Below are 27,559 nucleotides of genomic sequence, written 5' to 3' on the forward strand. Positions count from 1 at the left end.
TTTGACAGGAGCACATCCTGCCATTCTTAAGGCACAAATGCAAGGAAGAAAAAATGTGCAAGCAAATTTAATACCTTGGTTCACAGAGGAGAAACAAGGAAGACACCACACACAGATATTTCTTATGTTGGTTATCTTTGGTTGTGTTGACACTTTGTTCTGTGTGTGGTGTCTTCCTTGTTCTCCTCTGTGAACCGAGGTATTAAATTTGCTTGCACATTTTTTCTTCCTTGCATTTGTGCCTTGAGAATGGCAGGGTGTGCTCCTGTCAAAATATTAGCGGTGTTCGACGACGTCACCCGGCAGCCAATCCGTAAGTTATTTGAACATGCCTGTGATAGATTGAAAAGAGCTGTTTATGGACAACGTGACCCACCAACCGCTCTGATGGCTCTACTCAGAATCACCATTGAGGAGCGAGACAATCTGGACCAACAGTGCCTTGATGAACTTGTGGATGGTATGTCATGACGAATACAGGCATGCATCAATGCAAGAGGATGTGCCACTGGGTTTTAGAGGTACTGGTGTGTACAGCAATCTGGACCACCACATCTGGAAGTCTTGCTGTATAGTGGTACAACATGCTATGTGTAGTTTTCATGACTAATAAAAAGGGCAGAAATGATGTTTATGTTGAACTATATTACAATTTTCTGTACACGATCTGGAACTCACGGAACCGAGGTGATGCAAAACATTTTTTTGATGTGTGTATAAGATCTTGTTGCTGCTGGAGTAAAAAGTTCACTAATAAACTGTCAATTACTTCTTTTGCTATCATAAGTCTCGTTAGACTTGGCTGAATATTAAATCTGAAACTATACACAGTTTCACGTAACAATGGCGTCATGAGCAACAGAATGAGAAGGTACTTAAAAATCAGAAGGCCCTAAATAAAATAAATTTCAATAAATACTCCACATACTAAAATCAGGAAAGAAGTGTTGATCAGTAAAAACGACTCCATCATAACCCATCATCCAAAACAATGCCTGAAAAATATGCATTATAGTCACCATCACTGAAAAATGCTTTCAATAATACTTTGGTCGCTGAGTACCTAGAGCACTGTTTTATGAAGTACAAAGAGGTTCTCACATCTGCTCTTTGACAATGAAATTGTCTTGCAGAAATATCATTACTGAATAACTGTAAACCAACTTCGAAAGTCACTCACCAAATTTCGAAGTTTGTAAGTGAATGGTTTCTTTCTTCAATGGGGGTTAATGGGGGGTAATATACAGGCAAATCAAGGGAAAAAAGTCCAGTAATATTTGGGTGCTGTACCAATGAATGTGCTCTAGACTCTATTACATCAGTTACAAGCCTACTATAAATTAATCAAACTTGAATGGACTTGTAACATCCAACAAAGACATGAGGAAATTGGATAAAAGAAAATTAATGTGAAAAATGAGAACTTTCTGGAGTACTACTTGTGTTTGTAATTAAAATTTACCACTCTTTTGAGTACATATAAATCTTTTCTGGTTTCTACCTTTTTATAAACAAGATAAAATAGCTAACTAAATCAAAGCCACCAACAAACATACAACAGTTTCAAAAATACTGCTTCATTTTAAAGAAGTAGGTGCTTTTAACATAATTACAAGCACTGCCTTATCTCCAGTGGGTTTAAAAACACCGAAATGATTTGCAGGTTTTTGACATAAAATCATACGAGTACCTGTAACACTGCTGAATGTAATAATTTGCTTCATCCTATTAAAATTTAGCATCTTAGATTCACTTCAGCAATTTGTTGCACAGATAAAGCATTCATGTCCAGCTATTATATCCTTGTATTTTATGCACACTTGCTCTATTTCAAACAAACACAATGATTAATAATAAGATTTCTCTGAATTGTACATGGTGAATAGCAATATCAGTCAGTACAGAATGAGCAGGATTATGGAGAAATGATTTATCAGAGTCTGCTAGAGAGCTGATCATGAAGGCTAGCAGGGCTAGTGGTTGGTACTTTTTTTTTTTAATTTTATATGGGACTGCTTTGTGAGGTGTTAAAAAATTACAGTAGTTCTAGTGCAATGTCAGAGTCAACAGAGAAAAATATGACTGCTGAACAAAACTGTTGTGGACAATGAAAGGTGGCCTGCAGAGCAATAAGTTTTTAGCTTTTATTATGTTTCTTGTAACAGTAAGTGTACATTTAGGCAGTCTCTAGTGCCCTGGTTATAATTTATTTGTCTTTAAGAGCCAGGGATTGTTTGTTTCAGCCTAGTAAAACAATCAGTCAGGCCCCAATTGTAACCTGGAACATAACTGCTGAGCGGCAAATTAGGGATTTAGCTTTTACAGTGTTTTCTTACTGGCATGTTTCTTAAATTCCATGCCTGTTGTTCCATTTAAGAGATGTGATCTTGCATTTTTATAACTGTAAGGTGTAGAGTCAAGCAGTCAGTAGCAAGTTGTCATTTCTTCAGAACAGCTAGCTACACAGCAGCAGAGCATAAGCCTCTGTTGGTGACACATCAGGAGGGTAGCAAGTTGCTTATTTATTTTTCTGTATGTGCTTTTCTTGTCAATTCTTAAGTTAGTAATATTAGAATGGGTAGGACACGTCCACGCTGTGTGTGGATGAAAGATCAGCTGGCCACAGTTCACAAAAAGCTGAATATCCTTTTGGCTATAATCAGTTGTATTCAGGATACTGCCTCCAAGTGTAATGGTGGCAGAGCATCTGGTGCATCGCATGGAGTGTCTCGGGTGTCAGCTGATTCGCCCACAGGCTATACTGCCAAGGCACCTCCTAGTGTACCCAAAGCAGTGGGTCCAACCTCACAGTGGGAAGAGAGGCAGGTGAAATGTGTTCACGTCACTCAAGGTAGTGGGCCAATGTAGGGACTGGCTGTCTGTCCTTTCCTATTCAGCCTGTGAGTTGACAGGAGGCCATTCCTTCAGCAGGATTCGAGCAGGCACATGGGGGAAGAAGTTTGCTAGTTGTCAGGAGCTCCCACATTAGGTGTATTGTGTAGCCCCTTTGGGAAATAACATTCAGGGCTGGAAAGAAAGTCAATGTGCACTCAGTATGTCCACCAAGGGACCTTATCTGAGATGTGGAGGAGGCCTTGTCTGGGCTATCAAGTAAGCAGTGTGCAGTCATCTGCAAGGTGTGGCTCATGTCGGCACTAATGATGCTATCAGTTGGGTTCAGAGCATACAGGCAGCTGGCAGAAATGGTGAAGGCTGATGGGCTTGCATGTGGGCTGCAAGCAGAGCTCACAATTTTCAGAATTGTTGCCAGAGTTGATCAGGGTCCTTTGGTTTGGGGCCAAGTGAAGAGTCTCAATAAAAGGCTTCATCGACTCTGAGATGGTCTTGGCTGCAGATTTTTGGACCTGCGTTTCGAGTGGGGTATTGTAGGACTTCCTTTGATGGGTCAGGAGAGCACTACACAAAGGAAGCAGTGACCTGGGTGGCAGAGTACTTTTAGAGTCGACATGAGAGTTTTTAAGGCTAGGGGTAGTTTGAGGTACTCTGATGAATATTTGCCAGATGACACGCAGGCTGCGAAACAAGATCCCGTTCAGAGTAAAGACACTTCTGTCAAAATTTTATCAGTAAATTATCAAAGTATTTGTAAAAAAGTTCCTGAATTTATTCTCCTTCAGTAAATTTTAAGCCCTCAAATTATACTTTGGGACCAAGAACTGGCTGAAACCCAAACTAGAAAGCTCTGGGGTATTTAGCAATTCATGAAATGTATACTGTTGTTGTTATTGTGGTCTTCAGTCCTGAGACTGGTTTGATGCAGCTCTCCACACCACTCTACCCTGTGCAAGCCTCCTCATCTCCCAGTACCTACTACCACCTACATCCTTCTGAATCTGCTTGGTGTATTCATCTCTTGGTCTCCCTCTACGATTTTTACTCTCTACACTGCCCTCCAATACTAAATTGATGATCCCTTGATGCCTCAGAACATGTCCTACCAACCGATCCCTTCTTCTAGTCAAGTTGTGCCACAAGCTCCTTTTCTCCCCAACTCTGTTCAATACCTCCTCATTAGTTATGTGATCTACCCATCTAATCTTCAGCATTCTTCTGTAGCACCACATTTCGAAATCTTCTCTTCTCTTCTTGTCCAAACTATTTATTGTCCTTGTTTCACTTCCATACATGGCTATACTCCATACAAACACTTTCAGAAACGACTTCCTGACACTTAAATCTATACTCGATGTTAACAAATTTCTCTTTTTCAGAAACGCTTTCCTTCCCATTGCCAATCTACATTTTATATCCTCTCTACTTTGACCATCATCAGTTATTTTGCTACCCAGATAGCAAAATTCCTTTACTACTTTAAGTGTCTCATTTCCTAATCTAATTCCCTCAGCATCACCCGACTTAATTCGACTACATTCCATTATCCTCATTTCGCTTTTGTTGATGTTCATCTTATATCCTCCTATCAAGACACTGTCTATTCCATTCAACTGCTCTTCCAAGTCCTTTGCTGTCTCTGACAGAATTACAATGTCATCAGCGAACCTCAAAGTTTTTATTTCTTCTCTATTGATTTTAATACCTACTCCGAATTTTTCTTTTGTTACCTTCACTGCCTGCTCAATATACAGTTTGAATAACATCAGGGAGAGGCTACAACCCTGTATCACTTCTTTCCCAACCACTGCTTCCCTTTCATGTCCCTTGACTTTAATAACTGCCATTTGGTTTCTATACAAATTGTAAATATCCTTACGCTCCCTGTATTTTACCCCTGCCACCTTCAGAATTTGAAAGAGAGTATTCCAGTCAACATTGTCAAAAGCTTTCTCTAAGTCTACAAATGCTAGAAACATAGGTTTGCCCTTCCTTAATCTAGCTTCTAAGGTAAGTCGTAGGGTGAGTATTGCCTCACGTGTTCCAATATTTCTACGGAATCCAAACTGATCTTCCCCGAGGTCGGCTTCTACTAGTTTTTCCATTCGTCTGTAAAGAATTCGCATTAGTATTTTGCAGCCGTGACTTATTAAACTGATAGTTCGGTAATTTTCACATCTGTCAACAGCTGCTTTCTTTGGGATTGGAATTACTATATTCTTCCTGAAGTCTGAGGGTATTGCGCTTGTCTCATACATCTTACTCACCAGATGGTGGAGTTTTGTCATGACTGGCTCTCCCAAGGCCGTCAGTAGTTCTAATGGAATGTTGTCTACTCCTGGGGCCTTGTTTCGACTTAGGTCTTTCAGTGCTCTCTCAAACTCTTCACGCAGTATCGTATCTCCCATTTCATCTTCATCTACATCCTTTTCCCTTTCCATAATATTGTCCTCAAATACATCGCCCTTGTATAGACCCTCTATATACTCCTTCCACCTTTCTGCTTTCCCTTCTTTGCTTAGAACTGGGTTTCCATCTGAGCTCTTAATATTCATACAAGTGGTTCTCTTTTCTCCAAAGGTCTGTTTAATTTTCCTGTAGGCAGTATCTATCTTACCCCTAGTGAGATAAGCCTCTACATCCTTACATTTGTCCTCTAGCCATCCCTGTTTAGCCATTTTGCACTTCCTGTCGATCTCATTTTTGAGGCGTTTGTATTCCTTTTTGCCTGCTTCATTTACTGCATTTTTATATTTTCTCCTTTCATCAATTAAATTCAATATTTCTTATATAACCCAAGGATTTCTACTAGCCCTCGTCTTTTTACCTACTTCATCCTCTGCTGCCTTCACTACTTCATCCCTCAAAGCTACCCATTCTTCTTCTACTGTATTTCTTTCCCCCATTCCTGCCATTTGTTCCCTTATGCTCTCCCTGAAACTCTGTACAACTTCTGGTTTAGTCAGTTTATCCAAGTCCCATCTCCTTAAATTTCCACCTTTTTGCAGTTTCTTCAGTTTTAATCTACAGTTCATAACCAATAGATTGTGGTCAGAGGCCACATCTGCCCCTGGAAATGTCTTACAATTTAAAATCTGGTTCCTAAATCTCTGTCTTACCATTATATAATCTATCTGAAACCTTTTAGTATCTCCAGGGTTCTTCCACGTATACAACCTTCTTTCATGATTCTTGAACCAAGTGTTAGCTATGATGAAGTTGTGCTCTGCGCAAAATTCTACCAGGCGGCTTCCTCTTTCATTTCTTAGGCCCAATCCATATTCACCTACTATGTTTCCTTCTCTCCCTTTCCCTACTACTGAATTCCAGTCACCCATGACTATTAAATTTTCATCTCATTTCACCATCTGAATAATTTCTTTTATTTCGTCATACATTTCTTCAATTTCTTCATCATCTGCAGAGCTTGCTGGCAAATAAACTTGTACTACTGTAGTAGGCGTGAGCTCCGTGTGTATCTTGGCCACAATAATGCGTTCACTATGCTGTTGGTAGTAGCTTACCCACATTCCTATTTTTTTATTCATTATTAAACCTTCTCCTGCATTACCCCTATTTGACTTTGTATTTATAACCCTGTATTCGCCTGACCAAAGGTCTTGTTCCTCCTGCCACCGAACTTCACTAATTCCCACTATATCTAACTTGAACCTACCCCTTTCCCTTTTTTAATTTTCTAACCTACCTGCCCGATTATGGGATCTGACATTCCATGCTCCGACCCATAGAACGCCAGTTTTCTTTCTCCTGATAATGATGTCCTCCTGAGTAGTCCCCGCCCGGAGATCCGAATGGGGGACTATTTTACCTCCAGAATATTTTACCCAAGAGGAGCCATCATCATTAACCATACAGTAAAGCTGCATACCCTCGTGAAAAATAACAGCTGTAGTTTCCCCTTGCTTTCAACTGTTCGCAGTACCGGTACAGTGAGGCTGTTTTGGTTAGTGTTACAAGGCCAGATCAGTCAATCATCCAGACTGTTGCCCTTGCAACTACTGAAAAGGCTGCTGCTGGCCATTATTGTGGCCAAGATACACACGGAGCTCACGCCTACTACAGTAGTACAAGTTTGTCTGGCCTCTCAACAGATACCCCTCTGTTGTGGTTGCACCTACGGTACAGCTATCTGTATCGCTGAGGCACGCAAGCCTCCCCACCAATGGCAAGGTCCATGGTTCATGGGGGGGGGGGGGGGGGGGGGGAATGTGTACTGGAAAGACATATTAGACACCATAGAAGGGGAGTGTTTGCAATAGCTCTATGGAGATCAAATTTGATTGTGATAGTGAAATATTCTGGTTGTGTATAACAGGCGCAATCAAGTTAATTGCTGGATATTTTTACAGGCCACCCAATTACACTGTGACAGTTTTCGAGTCATTCAAAGAAAGTTTATAGTCTGTAATGAGGAAATACCCAGATCATGCAATATTAGCTGGAGGCAACTTTAACCTACCAAGTAGAGACTGGGACATATATGTATTCATTGCAGGGGGTACAGAGAGACAGTCTTGCAAAGTACTTTTGTACACATTTTCCAAAATCTGTTTTGAGCAATTAGTTAGACAGCGTGCAAACAATGGAAATATTTTAGACCTAGTAACAATAAACATGCCTGATCTTGTTGATAGCAGCAGTATAAAGACAGGGATTAGTAACCATGAACTCATCATAGTGACTATAGTTACTAAAGTTAATAAATCAGTCAAGAAGGCTAGGAGAGAATATCTGCCAGAAAGAGCAGATAAGCAGCTGCTAGAGTCCCATTTAGACAAAACTACGTTAAATCAGTTCCACTATGGACATAGAGGAATTATGGGCAAAGTTTAAACAGACTGTAAATCATACTCTGGAGAAGTATATGTCACGTAAGTGGGTTAGGGATGGAAAAGACCCGCCATGTTTAACAAAGGAGTTCAGAAATTGCGCAAATGATGACAGACGAAAGTTAGTAGAAGTTCATGTGGCTATAAAAAGATGAAAGGACAAAGCTTGTAACTACTATCACTGTCATACCTCAGCAAAAGTTCTTGCTGAGAAACCTAGAAAATTCTAGTCCTACATAAAATCATAATGCAGGACTAAGGCTTCTACTCAGTCACTCATTGACCAATCTGGTGTGGCAGCAGAAGACAGCAAAAGCAAAGCTGAAGTTTTAAATTTTGCAACGAAGAAATTGTCCACACAAGAGAACTGTAAAAACATATCATCTTTTAACCACTGCACAGTGTCCCATTGGGAGGACACAGTAGGAAACTTCCATGGTGGTCAGAATAACTGAAAGCTCGAATGGGGTCCCAGTTTTGTTTTACAAAGAATACTGAAACTTCCATGGTGGACAGAATAACTGAAAGCTCGAATGGGGTCCCAGTTTTGTTTTACAAAGAATACTCTACAGCATTCTGATTTATCATAAATCTCTCACCACGTGCAAAGTTTCAAGTGGGGGGAAAAAAAAAACACCTGTGGGGTAACTCCTGTATGTTCGAAGGATAAAGAACAGAACTGCACAATTACAGGCCAATCTGCTTCACATTGGTTTGCTGCAGAATTACTGAATTTACTGTCAGTTTGAATATAACAAATTTCCTTGAGACAGAAAAGCTTCTGCCCACGTATCAGCACAGATTTAGAAAGTATCGCCTATGTGAAATACAGTTTGCCCTTTTCTCACAAGATATACTGTGAACCACAGGTGAAGAGCAACAAGCAGATTCCTAGAGTTCTTAAAAACTATTTGACATGATGCCCCACTGCAGACTGTTAATGAGGGTACAACCATACAGAATAGGTCCCAAATACGTGAGTGGCTCAAAGACTTCTTAAGTAATAGAATCCACTACTTTGTCCTCCACAACGACTGTTCATCAGAGACAAGGGTATCATCTGGAATGTTCCAGGGAAGTATGATATGGCTGCTGTTTATCTCCTATGTATGTAAATGATCTGGCGGAAAGGGTGAGCACAAGTATGCAGCTGTTTGCTGATGGCGATGTGGTGTACAGTAAGATGTCAAAGTTCAGCGACTGCTGGAGCATACAAGATGACTCAGACAAAATTTCTGATTAGTGTGATGAATGACATCTAGCTCCAAATGTAGGAAAATGTAAGCTAATGAAGGTGAGTAGGAAAAACAAACTCATAATGTTCAAAAACAGTGTTAGTAATGTGCTGTTTGGTACAGTCACGTCAATTAAATATCCACATGGCACATTGCAAAGTGATGTGAAATGGAATAAGTGTGTGAGGGTTATGTAGGGAAGAAGAATGGCTGAATTCATTTTATTGGGATAATCTGAAGAAAGTGTGGTTCATCTGTAAAAGTGGCCGCGTATAGGACAATAGTGCAACCCATTCTTGAATGTTGCTTGAATGTCTGAGATCTGCACCAGGTCAGATTGAAGGAAGATACTGAAGCAATTCAGAATTCATGTTTCTAAATTTGTTACCAGTGTGTTCAAACAACACAAGTATTACAGAGATGCTTTGGGAACTCAAATGGAAATTCCTGGAGGGAAGGCAACATTCTTATCGAGGAACACTATTGAGAAAATGTAGAGAAATGGAATTTGAAGCTGACTGCAGAATGATTCTGCTGCTGCTACAAAGATAGGATAAGAGAAATTAGGGCTCATATGGAGGCATATAAGCCATAGTTTGTCCCTCCCTCTGTTTATGAGTGGAACATGAAAGGAAACTGATGATGATGTTTGGTTTCTGGGGCACTCAACTGCACCGTCATCAGTGCCCGTAGAAAGTCCCAATTTTTTCACAGTCCAGTCCAGCCACTGTCACAAATGAGGATGATGATGAAATGATGAGAACAACACCAACACTCAGTCGCCAGTCAGAGAAAATCCCCAACCCGGGTGGGAAATGAACCTAGGACCCCATGATCCAGAGGTAGCAATGCTAGCCACTAGACCACGAACTGCAGACATGAAAGGAAATTAGTAGTGGTACAGGGTACCCTTCGCTATGCACCACATGGTGGCTTTCAGAGTATGTATGTTGATTGTAGATGTAGATAGCCAAAGCAACTGATGGTTATAGTGCCTAGTACTTGCCATAAGATATGGTAATATGGACTAGATATCACATATTACCACAGTCACCAGCTCAACAAGGTACTGAGGAGGGTGTTGGCAATGAGGTGAAGAATGTGAATCACTGTCATATTAATACAGTGTACACACCTTTGATGGTGTCTTCTGAAATGACCAAGGCCTTCTTTGAATAATTTGCATTATCTTGTAGTGCCTGCCAGGTTCAGTTTTTTCAGCGTCTCTGTGACAGTCATCCACAGGTCAAACAAATCTGTGACCATCCATGCTGTGATTCTCTGTATACATTCAACATTCCATGTTAGTTCTTTGATACAGGTCAGACACACATGAGAAATACTTTAGTGCACAAGTGATCTGTAAGCTACTTTACAGATTGATTGCACTTCCCTAGTATCTGCTTCATCGTCATCATCTTATTCTTCCTTAGCATTACTCCTGCCTGGTGGCAGGCTCCAATGAATGGATTCACTGTCCCCTTTTTGATTGTGGGCTGTATCTAGGAGAAGATTTATTCCCTTCAGGTCATCGGCCAGTGTGCTAGCCTATAACTGTCTTGGTCATTCCTTGGGTCTCTTTTCCATGACTACCTTTGCATGCTGCCTTTACTATATTACTGTAATCTGAACACAGCAAATGTTCAAACTATCACAGACAGCTTTCTCCTACTTCCTTCTGGCACAGTGGGACCCCAAAATATAGTACCATTTGAAACACGATCTAGTCGAGTGATGCCACCTGTCCACCTAAGCATCTTAGTCTCCATAACACCCACCCCCCTCCCCCCCAGTCATCTTTCTGCCTCTTTTTTTATCTGGCCAACACTTGATGCTGTAGAGAGCAATAGGATGGGTGATGGTGCATTAAATCTTAGACTTCAGATGATCCTTCATCCAATAATCGGGGTGACTCCAGTTGTCATTCACCACTTCAACCATGCCGCCTGCATTCCTGTATTGACCTAATTTGTAAGTTTGTCATTGCTACAGATTGTACAACTGAGGAATTTAAATTTTGTTATTCATGACAGTTCTTATCTGCCAGCACTGAAGGTATTAACTTCTCATGGATATTATGTTATGCACTCAGTTTTATTTTTGTCCAGCCACAGACCTATCAAGCAAGTCAATTGCTCCATTTCTGTGTTTGGCACTGAAGATCAAACACGATTTTCTCAGACAATGTGACATCATCGGCATGGAGACACAGCCATGGTACTGGCATGAGCAGGTCTGATGAGAATGTCCATCATGAGGATGAAAAACAGTGGTGATAATGCTGAACCTTGGTGGACTCCTACAGTGGTGCAAAAGTCATTGGATGTTCCTGCAGCAGCTTGGCTGTAGCTCCTCAGTTCAACATAGGGAATCCATACTTTGAGAACATGACATTCCAAAGTACCTTGTTAACTAAGTGCTAATCAGATTGGGCTTTCAATTGGGTATTGCATGCAGTACCCAATCTAAAGCCTCTTCAAATTCTAGAAGTGAGTTGCAGTGACATCTACTTTTCACATTATTTTTCAACCAGCAGCTGTGCAGCATGGATTGTGTCAACTGTATCACAATTTTCCATAAATCCAGCTTGGCTCCTTGATTTGAGCTGCTTCATGAATCATTTTGCCAAGAATGTGTGTGATGATCTTCATCATGTGGCTCGGTAATCTGATCTGATGGTAATTAGAAACACTCAGTGGGGGCTTCCTTTCTTTTGAAGATTGGTACAGTGATGCTGAACCTTGGTGGACTCCTACAGTGGTGCAAAAGTCATTGGATGTTCCTGCAGCAGCTTGGCTGTAGCTCCTCAGTTCAACATAGGGAATCCATACTTTGTCACTTCACCTTCTTTGGTCTGGTTGAAAAGGTCTGTTAGATAATCTGCTTCATTCCACCGTTGACAGTACTCTAACTCTGCTGGAAGATCAAATGATCATCAGGGTCATTGGCCTTCCCTCTCTTAATCTCCTACAGAGCACAATCGATTTTGGCAGTGTTAATTTCCTTGGTTGGTCCTTCAACAGCCGACATGGCTGGTATTGGTGGATGGGGAGATTTCTCTGTCAAAACTCTCTCAAAGTAGCTGTCAGTATCCTCTTGCCTTCTTCTGACCACCAGCAGTGCACGCACTTCATTGTTGCTGATGTGAAACAATGTATGCCTTTCATTGTTTGAGGTTTTGATTTGGGTAGTCAATAAACGTCACATGCTCCTTTTTATGGGTCAAGTTTTGTGTAGAGGTCTGAATTCCTGTCTGCTTTTGTGACTGCAGTAACATCTTTGCTCTTCTATGAGCTCTTGTTTGTAGGCATTCCAACAGACAGTATTTCACCTGCAAGAAATTTGTGGTACAATTTTTTCTTCTTGCATATAGTACCCTTATCATCATCATCATCATCATCATCATCATCATCATCATCATCATTACAAAGCCGTATGTCTTTGCTGATCCTCCATCATCCTGGTTTCGTTGTACCAAGAAGAGCGCACAGCTTCACGAGCAGGGGTCTTCAGTTTAGTCAAGCTGTCTTCAACTGTGGCAGTTGGCGACACTGTAATTTTCATCATCACGTTAGCATCCTTCTCCTTGAAGCACCATCATTTGAGTTGTTGATGGTCCATTTCTTGCAGAGCACCGAGATAATGGGTTTATTTGAAGCTTACAGATGATTGATTGGTGTTGCAATGTGCCGGTTTCATATGGAATAACTTTAAGATATAACACATCTATGAGGTTTCAACATCTTACTAGGACATAGTAAATCTGAGTTGTGTTTGAGCAACTATAGTATGGGATTAGGTGAAGTTCTGCATCATCTGCAAAAAGGCAGTACAAGCTGAACAGCAAGTAACCTGCCACATTTCCCTAGGACACACTGAAAGTTAATTCTCTGTCTGTTTACGAGTCTCCATCCAATATAACTTACTGCATTCCTCCTACCAAAATCTTCTGAATCCAGTCACAAATTTCACTTGATACCCCATCTGGTCACATTTTTTATGATAAGCATCGATGTAGTACTGACAATGAGTCAAATACTCTTCAGAAATTGACAAATAAATTGCATTCACCTGATTGCTTTGATCCAGGGCTATCAGAGAATCATATGGAAAAAAGTGCAAGTTGGGTTTCACAGGACTGACAATCTTGGAATCCATACTGGTAGGCATGGAGGAGGTCATTCTGCTTGCGTTACTTCATCATGATTAAGCTCAAAATATGTTCCAAGATTCTAAAACAAATCCTCGACAGTGATTTTGTGCATCACTTTTGCTATCCTTCTTGTAGGCAGGTATGACATACTTTTGGTGGCAAGTTCCTATGGGACCAAACGTTACAGGTTTTCTTCCAACTACTGGGCACAGTACTTTGTGTGAAGGATATGTAGCACATTATAGTTAAAAGACGGTCTACTCCAGTTGTTAATTTGGTGTAGTATCTGATAGGGATTCCATCAGGCTCTAGAGCTTTGTTCAATTTTAGTAATTTTGGCTGGTTTTCAATTGACAGATTTATCTGCATCAGTCATTTGGCAGTGGTGCAAGAATTAAATTATAACAATACCCCTGTATTTTCATTTGTAAAGGAACATTTGAAAAATGAGTTCAGCATTTTTCCTTAGCTAACCTCTGTTTCAGTCCTTGTCTAATCCATGAGTGTCTGGACACTAACTTTATTTTTATCAGCCTTTAGACAGGACCAGAATTTCTTTGGTTTTTGAGAGATATTCTTCAATAATGTTCTCCTATAGTAATCTCTGAAGGTTTTAAGCATTGCCCTCTTGACAACCAAACGAGTGTCTTTCAGCAGCTTCCTATCTATGGCTGTATGCTTTGTTTTATGCCTATAGCCCAGTAGTCTGTTTCTTCCAAAGGTTCTTTACAGGGACCATATACCACGGAGGGTTGAACTCTCATCATGATATATTCTTCTACGTATAATATCTATCAAGTTCAAGAATGACTGTCTTCTAAATTGGAGCCACAGTTCTCCTACACGCTCCTCTCCAGAGATAAGAGTTTAGAGCTCCTTATGGAGATACAACAATGCTGCCTCCTTTCCTAGCTGTCTGACAACCTATATACTTTTAGTTGATCAAGCGCCCTTTGTACTTTGGCAGTTATTGATGCTACAATTACCTCATGGTCACCAATTTCTCAGAGGTGTCGGGGCTATTTGGTGCTATTAGATCCAGTGTGTTTCCATTCTGAGTGAGCTCTCAAACAGAATGCATTTAGTAAAGTTGTATAGGACATCTTGTGACAGTCACCATTTTCCTCTTTGTCATAAGTGTTCTGACTGGTTTGATACAGACCACCACGAGTTCATCTCCTGTGACAACCTCTCCAACACAGAGTAGTACTTGCTGCCTAAGTCCTCAGTTATTTGCTTGATGGATTCCACTCTCTCACCACTTACAAAATTGTAAATTTCCCAGTTGACTGTTGTATGATTAAATTTTTTTCCCTATGATGACAGTAAAGGAGTTTTGCTATTTAGGAAGTAAAATAACTGATGATGGTCGAAGTAGACAGGATATAAAATGTAGACTGGCAATGGGAAGGAAAGCGTGTCCGAAGAAGATAAATTTGTTAACATCGAGTATAGATTTATGTATCAGGAAGTCGTTTCTGAAAGTATTTGTTTGGAGTGTAGGCGTGTATGGAAGTGAAACATGGACGATAACTAGTTTGGACAAGAAGAGAATAGAAGCTTTCGAAATGTGGTGCTACAGAAGAATGCTGAAGATAAGGTGGATAGATCACGTAACTAATGTTGAGGTATTGAATAGGATTGGGGAGAAGAGAAGTTTGTGGCACAACTTGACTAGAAGAAGGGATTGGTTGGTAGGACATGTTTTGAGGCATCAAGGTATCACAAATTTAGCATTGGAGGGCAGCGTGGAGGGTAAAAATCTTAGAGGGAGACCAAGAAATGAATACACTAAGCAGATTCAGAAGATACTGGGAGATGAAGAAGCTTGCACAGGATAGAGTAGCATGGAGAGCTGCATCAAACCAGTCTCAGGACTGAAGACAACAACAACACCACCACCACCACCACCACCACCACCACCACCAACAACAACAACAACAACAACAACGACGACGACGATGACGATGACAGCATGATTGGGGACTTCGGTTTCCTGTAAAGTTTTCAGTTACATCTGGAGATGATCCTGAATAGTACTAGACTTTGCTGTATGTTTCCCCATAGTAATAGGGCTGAGTAGTGTCATCCCAAGAGTAAACATGACCATAAATGTGCTCTAGGATCAAGTTTAATTTATTTCATCACAAAAATCAGTTTCATATTTCTGTGATCCATACATAATATTCATGTACTATCTGCACCAATTAATATTACTGGAGCAATACCACCATGTGTTCAGGATGTCCACAGCAGAGCCCCACTTCCATCAACAAACCTCTACCCTGATCGCTTAAAACTGGCCATAACAGTCTATTCGCAAATGTGAATACATTTCATGTCTTTCATAGTTGTTACAGTCACTGCAGTGCAAGTTCCTTTGGAAATGCATGCATGGCAGAAGGAACATAGTATCATGCTCCTTCACAACACGGACACTGGAATTTCATACTAATTAAAGTTCACTGATTCATTTTTTCAATGCTGTTCACTGCCTATATAATCTTTCTCCCAAAGTACAAAGGAATTGGAGTAACCAGTTTCATAAAGAATACCATTAATTTTTTAAGCTTAATGAGCTAATCTGAATGACTTGAGGCTGAAATATTAATAAGAATATTTTACTAGACAACCACTGTGTTTCCCTGAAGCAATATGCCTAGTCTGTGAAACTCAGCATTCAATATTTGATGTTTCATATTCCAGAAAAAGAGATGACTCAATCTATTTGTTTACTGATTAGACCAAGCCTACAAATCATTGTCCAACTTCCAACAAAAACAACATTTAAAATCACCCTTTCAGATAAGTCTGGAACACAGTTAATGATTTCGCAGGCTTCCATAACTCAGTAATGAAGAACCTGTTAATTATTAAAATCTGTTGCATAAATTGTCTGTGACAGCTTCACAAGTAACAACCCAACTATCTGAAATTGGGGGAATACGCATGAGATTGAACTGGTACTCTCCTATCCATCCATCTGTATGTCATAGTATGCCTGATAAAGCATGAACAATGTGACTTGAATGTGCTGAAGTCTCCTCCTGTATAAGCAACAGACTTCCAGTTACTTGCAAAGGTACATTGTAGAGAGAGCCTGAAAGATCATTTTGAATAATGTCTTTGTAAGCAGCATTTGTAACTAGTGGTGGGAGGACATATGGACCTACAAGGCGGTCATTTACAAATTGAGCACCACATTAATCTTAAGACTACAACTGGTGTCTAGCCTGAGTTGCACCATGAAAATTTTTCTTGTGGTAACAAATGTTGGCAGTGAATATTTGCTACTCCATCTGTTGCAAAAGACTGTATCTAAAAACGACAGATCTGTAACAAATGACTGGCATGTGAAACAACCTGCAAATATTGGAAATGACGAAGTTACATGAACTGCCCACAAAGTACCTTGTATAATGCACCATGTTATGGCAATGCAACACATGCCAACATGTGTATGTTTACCAACTTGTGAAGTGCTTTCTCCCTAATCAGACATATGAGTAAATCATGGTCTAACTCAGCCACTATCTGTGCTACAGATACTACCAGTACAGGAACCCCCTCCTCCCTTTTCCTTAACCACTGATTTTAAAGAATTGAATTCACACGTATAAAACAGATTCAAATGTCTGATTACAAATTAGTTAATTTGTTAAAATATCTGAAGTTTATCACCTCATTGTCCCATCTGGTTGAGTATAATCTGGGTAATTTAAACTTACTTTGAAGAAAAACCTGTTTTTCACATATCTCAATGTTTATGACATCAAATCTCCTGAGCTGTGTGTACAATGATATAATTTTGTGGGTGCATTAATTATTATATGTGGATACTGTCTGCAATATGTATTGTAAATAGTGTTAGCAGTAAAGAAATAATAAACTGAATTACCATACCTTATGTTGAAGTTTGACTGCATGTACAGCGAAAAGTAGAATGTAATGAAATATTTTGTGTGTGTGTGTGTGTGTGTGTGTGTGTGTGTGTGTGTGTGTGTGTGTGTGGTGGGGCGGGGCAGCAAGAAAAACTTTCAAAAAGCTTTGAAAATAAGTGTAAAGTTTGTTGGAAGTCACTAAGTGTTCAGATCCTCAAATAGTGGATTAATCTATTCTGGGTAATTTGCGTACCTTGAGGTATGCTGTGTCATGACATACTGTGTCAAATCTTTAATGTACAATTATACTCTTCATGAATACGTTGTGACAGAATTTTAAATTTGGCCAATAACTTTTGTTGCACCTGGAAGCCACTATATAGGCAACCTGCAACTGGGATTTGGTAGCCATTTTAGTCTTAGATCCCAGCAACATGAGAATAAATAGTAAGAAGTATTAGCTGACTCAGATGCCTTATGTCAGTAAACTTGTTTTGAACAGCTGTGGAGCATCATGTACATTATGACTCATGAGGTCACCCACTGAACCTATATCTGCCTTGGTTGATCAACACCTGCAACCTGTAGAACAAAGACATCCCTCCTATATTAGACACAACCAACCACTTCCCAGACTGTCTGAAATCTGTGACCACTCCCACCACATAACTTGCTTGTCACCACTGATACCATCTCCCTATATACACACCAATATTTCCTACGTATGTGGTCTGTCTGTCTGCTGCTGCTGAACACTACATCAACCAGCACCCATCTGTGGCAAACCAATGACATCATTCCTGCCCACCTTAATCAACTTTATAGTTATGAGCAATTACTTTACCTTTGAGGGACAGACATAAAAATGTATAAAAGGCACAGCCATGGGAACTAGGATGGTTCCTTCCTATGCCAACATTTTCATCAGCTGTTTGGAGGGGGCTTTCCTGGCATTCAAAAGCCTTCAGCCTCTGATTTGGTTCAGATACATTGATGACATCTTTGTCATATGGACTCATGATGATGGTGATGACCACCTGCTAAAATTTTGATATCTCTAAATACATTCTCCCACTTAAATTTCACATGATCCTATTTCAAATGCCATGCCACTTTCCTTGATGTCGACCTAAATGAGAGTTAGCTATACACTTCTTTTCATATTAAACCTACAAAAAAACGACAGTACTCACATTCTGACAGTTGCCATCCTTTCCATGTCAAACGCTCCCTCCTACACAGCCTCGGCATTTGAGGCAAATGTATTTATTCAGGTGCAGATTCTTTCCAGAAATGCACCACTATGCTCAACTCAGTGTTCATTTTCAATGAGCATAATTACCCCACTTTACCAGTCTAGTTCAAAAGCAGATTTCCTGGGTAATCACATTGAATACTGGTATCGCTGGTCCCTTCAGATGACAACTCAGGAGTACATCTCCTGTCACTTAGTACTATCCTGGTCTTGAATGGATCATCAGCTACTTCAACACACCTATGACTTCCTTAAATCATACCCTGAAATGTGGTCCATTCTGTGACATTTTGCCAACTATGCCTAGAACAGCTTTACACCCCCTCCCATAAATCCCAGTAAAACCCTATGCTCCTAGTGCACTTATTTCCCTACCTATGGCTCCTATCCCTAAGATCTTCCCTGTGTTAAGACTGACTATGCACCCTCCTACTACCAGCCCTGTAACTGGCAAAACACACAAAATCAAAGGGAGGGCCACCTGTTAAAAATATTGTGTACCAGCTGTCATGTAAACACTGTTCAGCCTTTTACATTGGTATAATTACCTCAGGTGATCAGTTAAAATGAATGGACACAGACGGAGGGTGTATACTGGCAACACACAATATCGTATTGCAGAATGTGTTCTACAAAATGTCAATCATGACCTCAATGCCTGTTTCACCACATGTCCCATATGGATTCAACCCCCCACCTCACACCCCAATACCAATACCAATTTCTTAGAACTCCGCACATGGGAACTGGCATTACGGCATGTCCTTGCCACATACTTTGTCTACATTTACATTAATTTCTTCAATTTCAACATTTCTTTTGTGTAACACCCTTTATTTTCCTCACTTTTAATTTTCTGTATATTTTATTTTCTGATTTGTCTATTCCATCCCACCCTCCCTCTGCCTGTCTATCATAAATAATGCAAATGCACTTAGCTTTCCACTCTTAGTAACTCTTGCAGGATGTTTTGTCATTAATCTCTGTCTTCTACTTTTAAGCTATCAGGCTTTCAAATCTCATCCAGGGCAGTCCCCAACAATCACTCTTTCCTTCTCATCCTACTCCCTTACCTCAGGGTTCCGTGCGTGTGTGTGTGTGTGTGTGTGTGTGTGTGTGTGTGTGTTTTAAATTCACTCCATTTCCTAAAACTCGCCAGTTTTTTTCCCTTCATCTCTTATGCCAGGAGGAGGAGCCACTTCTTCAAAATCCTGCACATTTTCACAATTTTTGTGTGTTCCACTTGGGTGAGTAGATTTTTTATCTGTTCAATTATATTCTATTGTCAACACCGAAATTTCATCTTCTGAAGATGAATACCAGACAGCCATTCTGTGTCTCCAATTTTTTGGCTTTCTGAAGTGAATGTTGATGCAACAAGCTAAAACAGTATGTGAAAGACGGCTTCAACTCTAATCCTGCATTTTGTAGGCATTACTCTTAATTCATCTGAGAGGCCCTAGGGCATCACACAAACTTCAACAAGAGGGAGTGGTTGGAGCAGAAATCTTGAGATCATCCCTAAGGCTTGACTGAATAACTTAAATGGCATGCCTATTCCCTTGAAAGGCAGTTATTCAGATTTGAGTATTGGTTCAGAACACAGCCTAAAAGAAGTGTTCTTGAAGATGAATATTGGTCTAAACAGGTATTTATGGTCATCACAATATGTAAGTAAATAAAATAATAAAAATATCCATTTCCTCTTCAGTGAATGATTGATGAAGTTGTCCACAACAGCACAGACATTATTAGTGTGCTCCATACAAATGTAATGGAAAGAAACCCTAATATTTGGTACATTGGGAAGAGCCCTGTACCATGAACTTTACAGTAGTTTACCAAGTATGGGTGCAGTTGTAGATTCATTGTATTATGGAGATTTTGGAAACATTGACACCCTTAAATATAGCTGTGTACAAAACCTTTTACTACCTGAAGAAGTATGCCAAAATATAAGCATTCTACCTTGCTAGACTATATTAAGTTTCATGTGATTTCCATTCATCCAAATGCTGAAGAGCTTCCTTTAAGAAGTATGTTACCAGTTTCTTCCCCAGCCTTGGCCTACTGAGCATGTGCTTGACATCAGATGAAATCAAAGCCAACATGACATTACACTAACCTTTCTCCACTCACATTTGTTTCCTGAAATGGCCCTAATCCAGATTCTTTGCCCTCTGTTTTACAACACAATTCTTGTAACCTGTCTCTGTTCTTCTCTCCTTTTAAACAGAACTACCTGGAAGAAAGCATCCTTCCGGATTATTTATTACCCAGGAGAAGCTATGCCCACACACAAACAAGCCAGTTTTCTCAGTGATCCTGAAGATCTTCCACGACACTGATAGTGTCGGCTAAATTTCGGAGTCCAGCTTGCTCCACCTGCATACTGGGAACTACAGTAACAGTAATCCATGTACTACAGGATTCATAAACATGGAAAAGACAAAATGCTACCTCACAAAAAAAGCCCTCCTTTCTCTGTTAATATCTGGGAACACCATCCACAAACAGTAACAGCCTTTGAACACACTGTAAACGGGAAAGTACAAGTGCTGACATCAGCATCATTTATAAGACTTTGCACAGCCAGCAGTTCCTTATAAAGGTGAAATCTGAAGTGCTAAAATGAAGGATTGATGTGAAATTTGTGATAATAATGTCGAAATTACAATGTCTGGTGATGTAATATTGTATTATAGTCAATGATAAGTAACAAGAAAAAGAGAGGTTTCATTTAACATGTACGGAATGTCTTTCCCAGGAGGTGTAGTTTAAGCCATCACCACATAGTTTGAAATATTGCACAGGCATACAGAACTTGAAGAGACTCTGTAAATACCAAGTCTTTGGAAACTAGTAATTTACATTACTTTTCCAAAACACACACTGTGACATATTTATCTGCTCTTTCATTATTGCTGTCCTACTAATGTGAAATACTCAACCTACACACACACACACACACACACACACACACACACACACACACAGAGAGAGAGAGAGAGAGAGAGAGAGAGAGAGAGAGAGAGAGAGAGAGAGAGAGAGAGAGAGAGAGAGAGAGAGTAATTTACATAACACCAATAATCATCAGCTTTCCACATAATAGATACACACAGATTGTAACACACCAGAGAAAGGGAAAGATAAAAAGTTTCCATTTTGACTTCAGCCAGGACATAATGTTAGATTCCTCCTCTGCTGTAACTGTCACTTCTTGAATATGGGTCTGAATTTGACCCCAATTTACTCATAGCTCTTTCTCTTCCCGTCCTCACACTTTCTCTCTATAGCTTCCTTTACACATGTTTTTCTACTCTGCTGTTTAGTTTCACAATGTCATCTCTTGTTAATTATCAGCCACTGACAATTGTTCCTGCCACTTCTTCAATTCCTATCCTTTCAAATCTCATCTGTTTCTATAATTTCTTCTTGCCCCACTGTCACTAAGTAATTTATTCCTCAGTTAACACTAGTACCTTTATGACTGCAGTTTTATCACTATGAAATACAGTTTAATCTTCTGCTCTCTGTTCCTACACAGTAACAACCAAGATTCTGAACAACATTTCTAAATTTGGAGAATAGCTATTCATTTGTTGTTGCATGGGAACTAAAAATACATTTTCCCTATTGTTATATGGTTGTAAATGAATTGAGTTTGTGTTTACACAATTAAACAAGGTTGTGTTCCATTTCATGGGCATTATAAAGAAATAGTTAACTTCACGATAAAGTATGTTTGAACTAGCTGATGACAGTAACAATTCCACAAGCAATTTCTCCCATATGGATTCTTTCCTGTGGAAATTAGGGACTTCAGAAATCTATGAACATATGATCAAATACTAACAAAGAATTTACTAAAATTTACCAAGAAAAGAAAAGAAATAAGTAATCAAAACAACAAAATAAAAATTACAGCTGATGCATATTTCTTCACTAATCCAATTTGAACATTTAAAAGGCAGTTTGTGACAGAATTTACTTTACATTTTAGCCAGAATTCCATTTCTATTTTGACAAAAATATTTTTAACTCTTGACTGAAATGAACAGAATTTTTTCAATGACTACACATTTCAGGCTCACAATTACCGGTCGAGTAACAGTTGTTAGAACAATAAATGGCCCACACAAATAAAATAATCTGTTCACTTTCACCTCTATTACATAACAATAGTATGAAATTTGTTTAAAAAATAATTACTTTGGAGTAATGGAGAAATTAAAAGTAACATAATTTTTTGTTCCGGATGGTACAGAACATTACAATTTTTAGCAATAATGAATTCAATATGTTTGAAATAAAATGACTCAATAATGCATATTCCAAAATATAATCATATTATATGCAGGAATTACACCTGTGGGAAATTATTACTTATAATTAATTTTGACAACCACATTACAAACATCTAGGAAATCTATTTACAATATAATAATTACGCAATACTTCATAGTTGAAAAGTGCCACAGGAAACACTCATATAAATTACTATTACAATTCTAAATTGCCATAAAAGCTTTATTCTTAAAAATATTCATAGCTGGTACAAAAATATGTTTTCTTTGTCACTGAAACTTTTTAGTTTTTTTATGAAATACACGAACACAGTTAGTTGACACAGGAACTCCATTAGTATGTGTATTACTAAAATTTAAAAAAATACTTACAACAATAGAAAATAATTATTTTCACAACTGGAGTGATTGCATTCTGAAGTCTGACTGCATATATGGAAGACAAAGACAATTTTGAGACAAATCACCAAACTTCCAATTGAAGAGACATGTCATGAAATGCTTTCCATTTGATTCATAATGTTCCAGTAGTATATTCCCACTACCACATAAACACAGAAAGGCAAAAGCACAGTAACATCACACACATTTACCCAAACAGCCCAACAACAAAGTTCATAAACAAACAGTATTTTTTATAAACATAACTAATACCACATTTCAATTAAGAAAATAACTTTGCTTTATTTACACACAAGAGGACATTGAACATGTTAAATACACTAAGCAGCCTAATTATAGCGTGAGTGATATAATTTTTATGTCATGTATCTGCCGAGAGGAAAGTGCTCAGCTTTTAAGTCTCTCAAGCTTTGTAAATTAGAAACAAATAAATAAATAAATAAGTAGTAAAAAAAAGTTCTCCTCAGCATTGTCATTTCTTTTTGCAAAAAGAGTATATGCTTACAAATTACCTGATAACCAATAACCGAACATACAAAATTTATATTAATAAATGTGATATTCAATATCAGTCAAACTTCTGGCACATGAATCCTTTCTCCACATCCCACATATAGTAAAATTAATTTCCCATTCTATAGGAAAAATTATATGCAAAAACTTAGACCCACAGATGACCAGACATGTATATGTGCGATGAAAGTGAACAGATATTATAACTCCTGTTCTCGAACAGTTGATGAGCCTGAAAGAATACAGTTTAAACTCAGTTCATAAAAAGTATCAGCAGCAAAAGTAATACAAATATAAATTTAAAGACATATAACCACAGGAAAAATCTTCTAAACATTTCCTGTTTGTTGAAAATTAATAATCTAATTCCAAATCAAAATTATAAAAAAAGTGTTAACTGTATAAGATAGGAGACAAAATTACATAAAATGAATCAAGGATACAACGTGAAGGAGTTGAAGTGAAGGAAAAAAAAATTTCCAGATCTTAAATTGGGAGACTGAGTAGGTATACTACAATAACTGAAAACAAACTGCAGCAAAAATGAGTCCCTTTTCTCTGACATTATGTTTTCTTCCCTTTAATCATCCCTCTCCATTTTTTATATTACTTACTTCTCTCAGCTCCTTCCCTGTACAGTAGGCCCCCTCTAATCCGACCTTGGATGGTCCGTCACGCCGGTTAGTCCGACTATGCTGAGGCTCGCGAGCGTGTGCCAACTTGTCACTGACTGGACGCCTGTCAGACCATTGTTGCGGGGTCTATCGCTGTGCATATTGTTATACTGTACGTTATTGTGCAGTTTTATCCTTTGTTGGGATTAAAAAACTTCGTTGTTTGCTTTATTCCGTGTTCTCTACCGTACTTATTACTGTAGATTCACTGTGTGTACAGTTGTCTGTTTTCGAACATACCTGGATTCGAACGTAAACACGTACCTCTTTCACTAAATGAAAAATTAGCAGTGCTACAAAGTCTGGACGAAGGAGATTCGCTCCAAAAAATTGCAAAGAAAGTGAATGTAGCTGTTACGACAATTAAGGATTGGAGGAAGAATCGGAAAGACATTGACTCCCATACAGTGACGATTGATGGTAAAAATACTCTGAAGAATCGCAAAACATTAAAAAAGCCTAAACTTGAACTGCTTGATAACGCATTGTGGATGTGGTTTCATCAAGAAAGAAGGAAAGGAACTCTAATATCCGGGCCAATTCTCAAAGAAAAAGCGATAGTTTTGAACAAAAAACTGGAAGCCGAAAGTAAATTTGCTGCCAGTGAAGGCTGGATTGATCCTTGGAAAACTCGTCAAAAATGTATCCCCAACTTTTTTCCAAGTAATTTGTTTTCGTTTTTACTGTAAAAATAATGCATACAGTATAATCATTTATTAGTTTATACATACAGTAGTTTATTTCTTTGTAAAAAATTACTTTTTTATACACAGTGCTATAAACATTTTTTAGTTTACAGTATATATTGTTTATACATTATTATGTACAGTACAGTACTGTAATTTGTTTGTCGTTTTTCCTTTTAAAACCAATACATATTATAGTGTGTAGACTTTTTTAGTTTATATACTGTTTAACACTGTGTAAAAAACATCATTTTATATTACTGTAGACATCTTTTAGTTCTTAAATCGTTTAACTTTTTGTACTAAATGCCTTTTTATATTTTTTTGCAATGAATATTAGATTTTTCAGATAATCCGACCTTTTTCTCGTTCCGACCATAGTCCCCGTCCCGAAGGTGACGGATTAGAAGGGTTCTACTGTATTTTTATTTCCCTTTGCACTGAGTAGTTTTTCTTAAAGTGTGTCCCATCTTTCATCAAGTGACAGCTGGCCTTTCATTATCAGGAAAGTAGATTAGAGTTTAATATCACATTGACAAGCAGGTCATTCCAGATGAAGCATTAGCTCAATTAGAGGAGAATGGCGAAGGAAATCAGTCATGCCTTTTCAAAGGAACCATTTGCCCCAAGCAGTTTAGCGAAATCACAGAAAACCTACATCAGGATAGTTGTAAGGGATTTGAAATGTCGTTCTCCTCTCGTCGTTCTCAGTCTCTCATTATGAAATCCTACTTTTAACATATAATTAAAATTTAACATTTACTTGTACCTTTTGTCCCATCTAATTTGGGAGGTAAATAGATTTTTTTACTCACCTCCTGCACATACAATTCATATCTTTTCTCTGTATTTCCTATCTTTCCTCTTCTCCTTAAAAGTAAATTGTTTTGAACTTCTGAAAGGTTAAGCTTCACGCCTGTTTATTAACTTGTGTGGATGTGAGTTTTGCTTAAGGTGCTTGTAAGTAGAAACCCTCCCTTGCTTAAAACATTTCACACAAAACATCATGCTAATACCTGGATGAGATCGTGTGATGGAAGAACTGCTATGTATCTTCTCTAAGGGACAGAGTATAAACTTGAAAAGGCCTACTATATTGCAGATTTCCTAAAAAATATTAATTACACTGTTGGGGCAGATTTTACAGGCATTGCAAATATGTGGTAAATTTAGAAATGAACTACAGTGGGGAACTAAATTTCACATGTATCATTTTATATAATTACATGAGGGCAATTGAAATTTGTAACATTCCCAGATTACCCTCAGTCTGACGTTAAACTGATCATAGCAGACCACACTGGATGCAACGTAACAAGTCAAGCAAAAAGCAAACCAGCACAATAGTAACAGAAGTACTGTATGAACATGGATCCAAGCATCACGAGTCATGTTTCCATCAGTTTCCGTAAATCACTCTAGAAACAAGCAAGAATGGGTAATGGTTCATTTCATACTCTGATCTCTAAAGACCACTTTTTCAACATTATTACAAATTAAACAAAAAATGGATACCCTGGATACCTAACAAGAATGCATTATATGTAAAAACCAAACTGCAAATGTATAATATATGTGTTTCTATGTTTTGTGCAGTTTTTAATTTATTTTGAACCTGTAATATTAAAATGACTATGCTCAGCGTTAAGAGAATTAATTCATTCACAAAATTTGATGAGTGTGGCTAAACATACTGCCAACAGTTCCTTGCATTGTTTGATGACCATAAGTCATACACTTACTGCACTCTGTACACGTCAACAAAGTGCAGGGGAGGAGCGGAAGGAGGGGGAGGTACAGGGGGAGGGTTGGTTGATCGACTGATTTGGAGGAATGGACCAAAGAGAAAGGTCATCAGTCCCATCAGATTACGAAAGAATGGGAGAAGGAAGTCGGCTGTGCCCTGTCAAAGGAACCATACCGCCATTTGCCTGAAGTACTTTAGGAAAATCTAGATCAGGATGGCCGGATGCGGGTTTTAACCATCATCCTCCTGAATGCGAGTCCAGTGTGCTAACCACTGTGCTACGTCGCTCAGTCACGAGGGGGGGGGGGGGGGCAGGGGGGGTGGGGAAAGAGAGGGGGAGAATGCTAGTTTTGTATTTGTTTATGTAGAGGTGGTACAAGCCACCACTTAACATGCACCATAGAGTGAATATTGTATATGCATCATCATGAATATAGCTTTGTTAGTCACAAAAGACTTTCCACAACTTCTTACTGACAAAAACAGAAAGGCTCTATGACAGTTGAACTTAGAGCATCTGAAATGGTTTCCTCCTTCACTGAATGACATGTTACTAGGATAACAGTGATGCATCATTTGAGGAAGACACAATGCAAGAGATTGGGTAGTTTATAGCAGAACATGACACATACAATTTTCAGCTCATAATTTTTTGAGGTTGCCAACAGTTTTGATTTCTTTCGAGAATAATTTCATCAGTTCATGGTCATATATTACAATGACCACATTTAAACAAGAAAGCCAAAATTATTTAGATGAATTGCATTCTGAGTTTTCTCACACAGAATGTTAGATGAAAACTGTAGCAGAATCTAGAGACTCAAAATTGTATCTACTACACCACAAACAACAATTAAGATATTAGCTGGATTTCACACAATAGTGAGGCTGTGGTATACAAAACTGTTTGTTCCAGTTTGAAGAGAAACAATTTGCATGCTATGCTGTGAAGGAAAGATGTATTCAACAATACCATGTACCAGTTGGTGCAGAGAGAAAATTG

General features: G+C 38.7%; 1 protein-coding gene across 4 annotated transcripts in view; it reads right to left on the bottom strand.

The window, feature by feature from the left end:
• Window positions 1–27,559, bottom strand: part of LOC126277975 (autophagy-related protein 16-1-like) — an 865,117-nt gene that overhangs the window by 738,504 nt on the left and 99,054 nt on the right. Inside the window, exon 8 of one of the 4 annotated variants that reach the window (XM_049977634.1) lies at window positions 22,198–23,681. The exons of the other annotated variants lie outside the window; for them this stretch is intronic. Coding sequence (XP_049833591.1) covers window positions 23,650–23,681 — 32 coding nt within the window. The 3' untranslated portion in view covers window positions 22,198–23,649. Of the gene's footprint in view, window positions 1–22,197; window positions 23,682–27,559 lie in introns of those variants that run through there. 4 annotated transcript variants of the gene reach the window in all.

Source organism: Schistocerca gregaria, chromosome 6, assembly GCF_023897955.1.
Source record: "Schistocerca gregaria isolate iqSchGreg1 chromosome 6, iqSchGreg1.2, whole genome shotgun sequence".
In the NCBI taxonomy this organism is placed as follows: domain Eukaryota; kingdom Metazoa; phylum Arthropoda; class Insecta; order Orthoptera; family Acrididae; genus Schistocerca; species Schistocerca gregaria.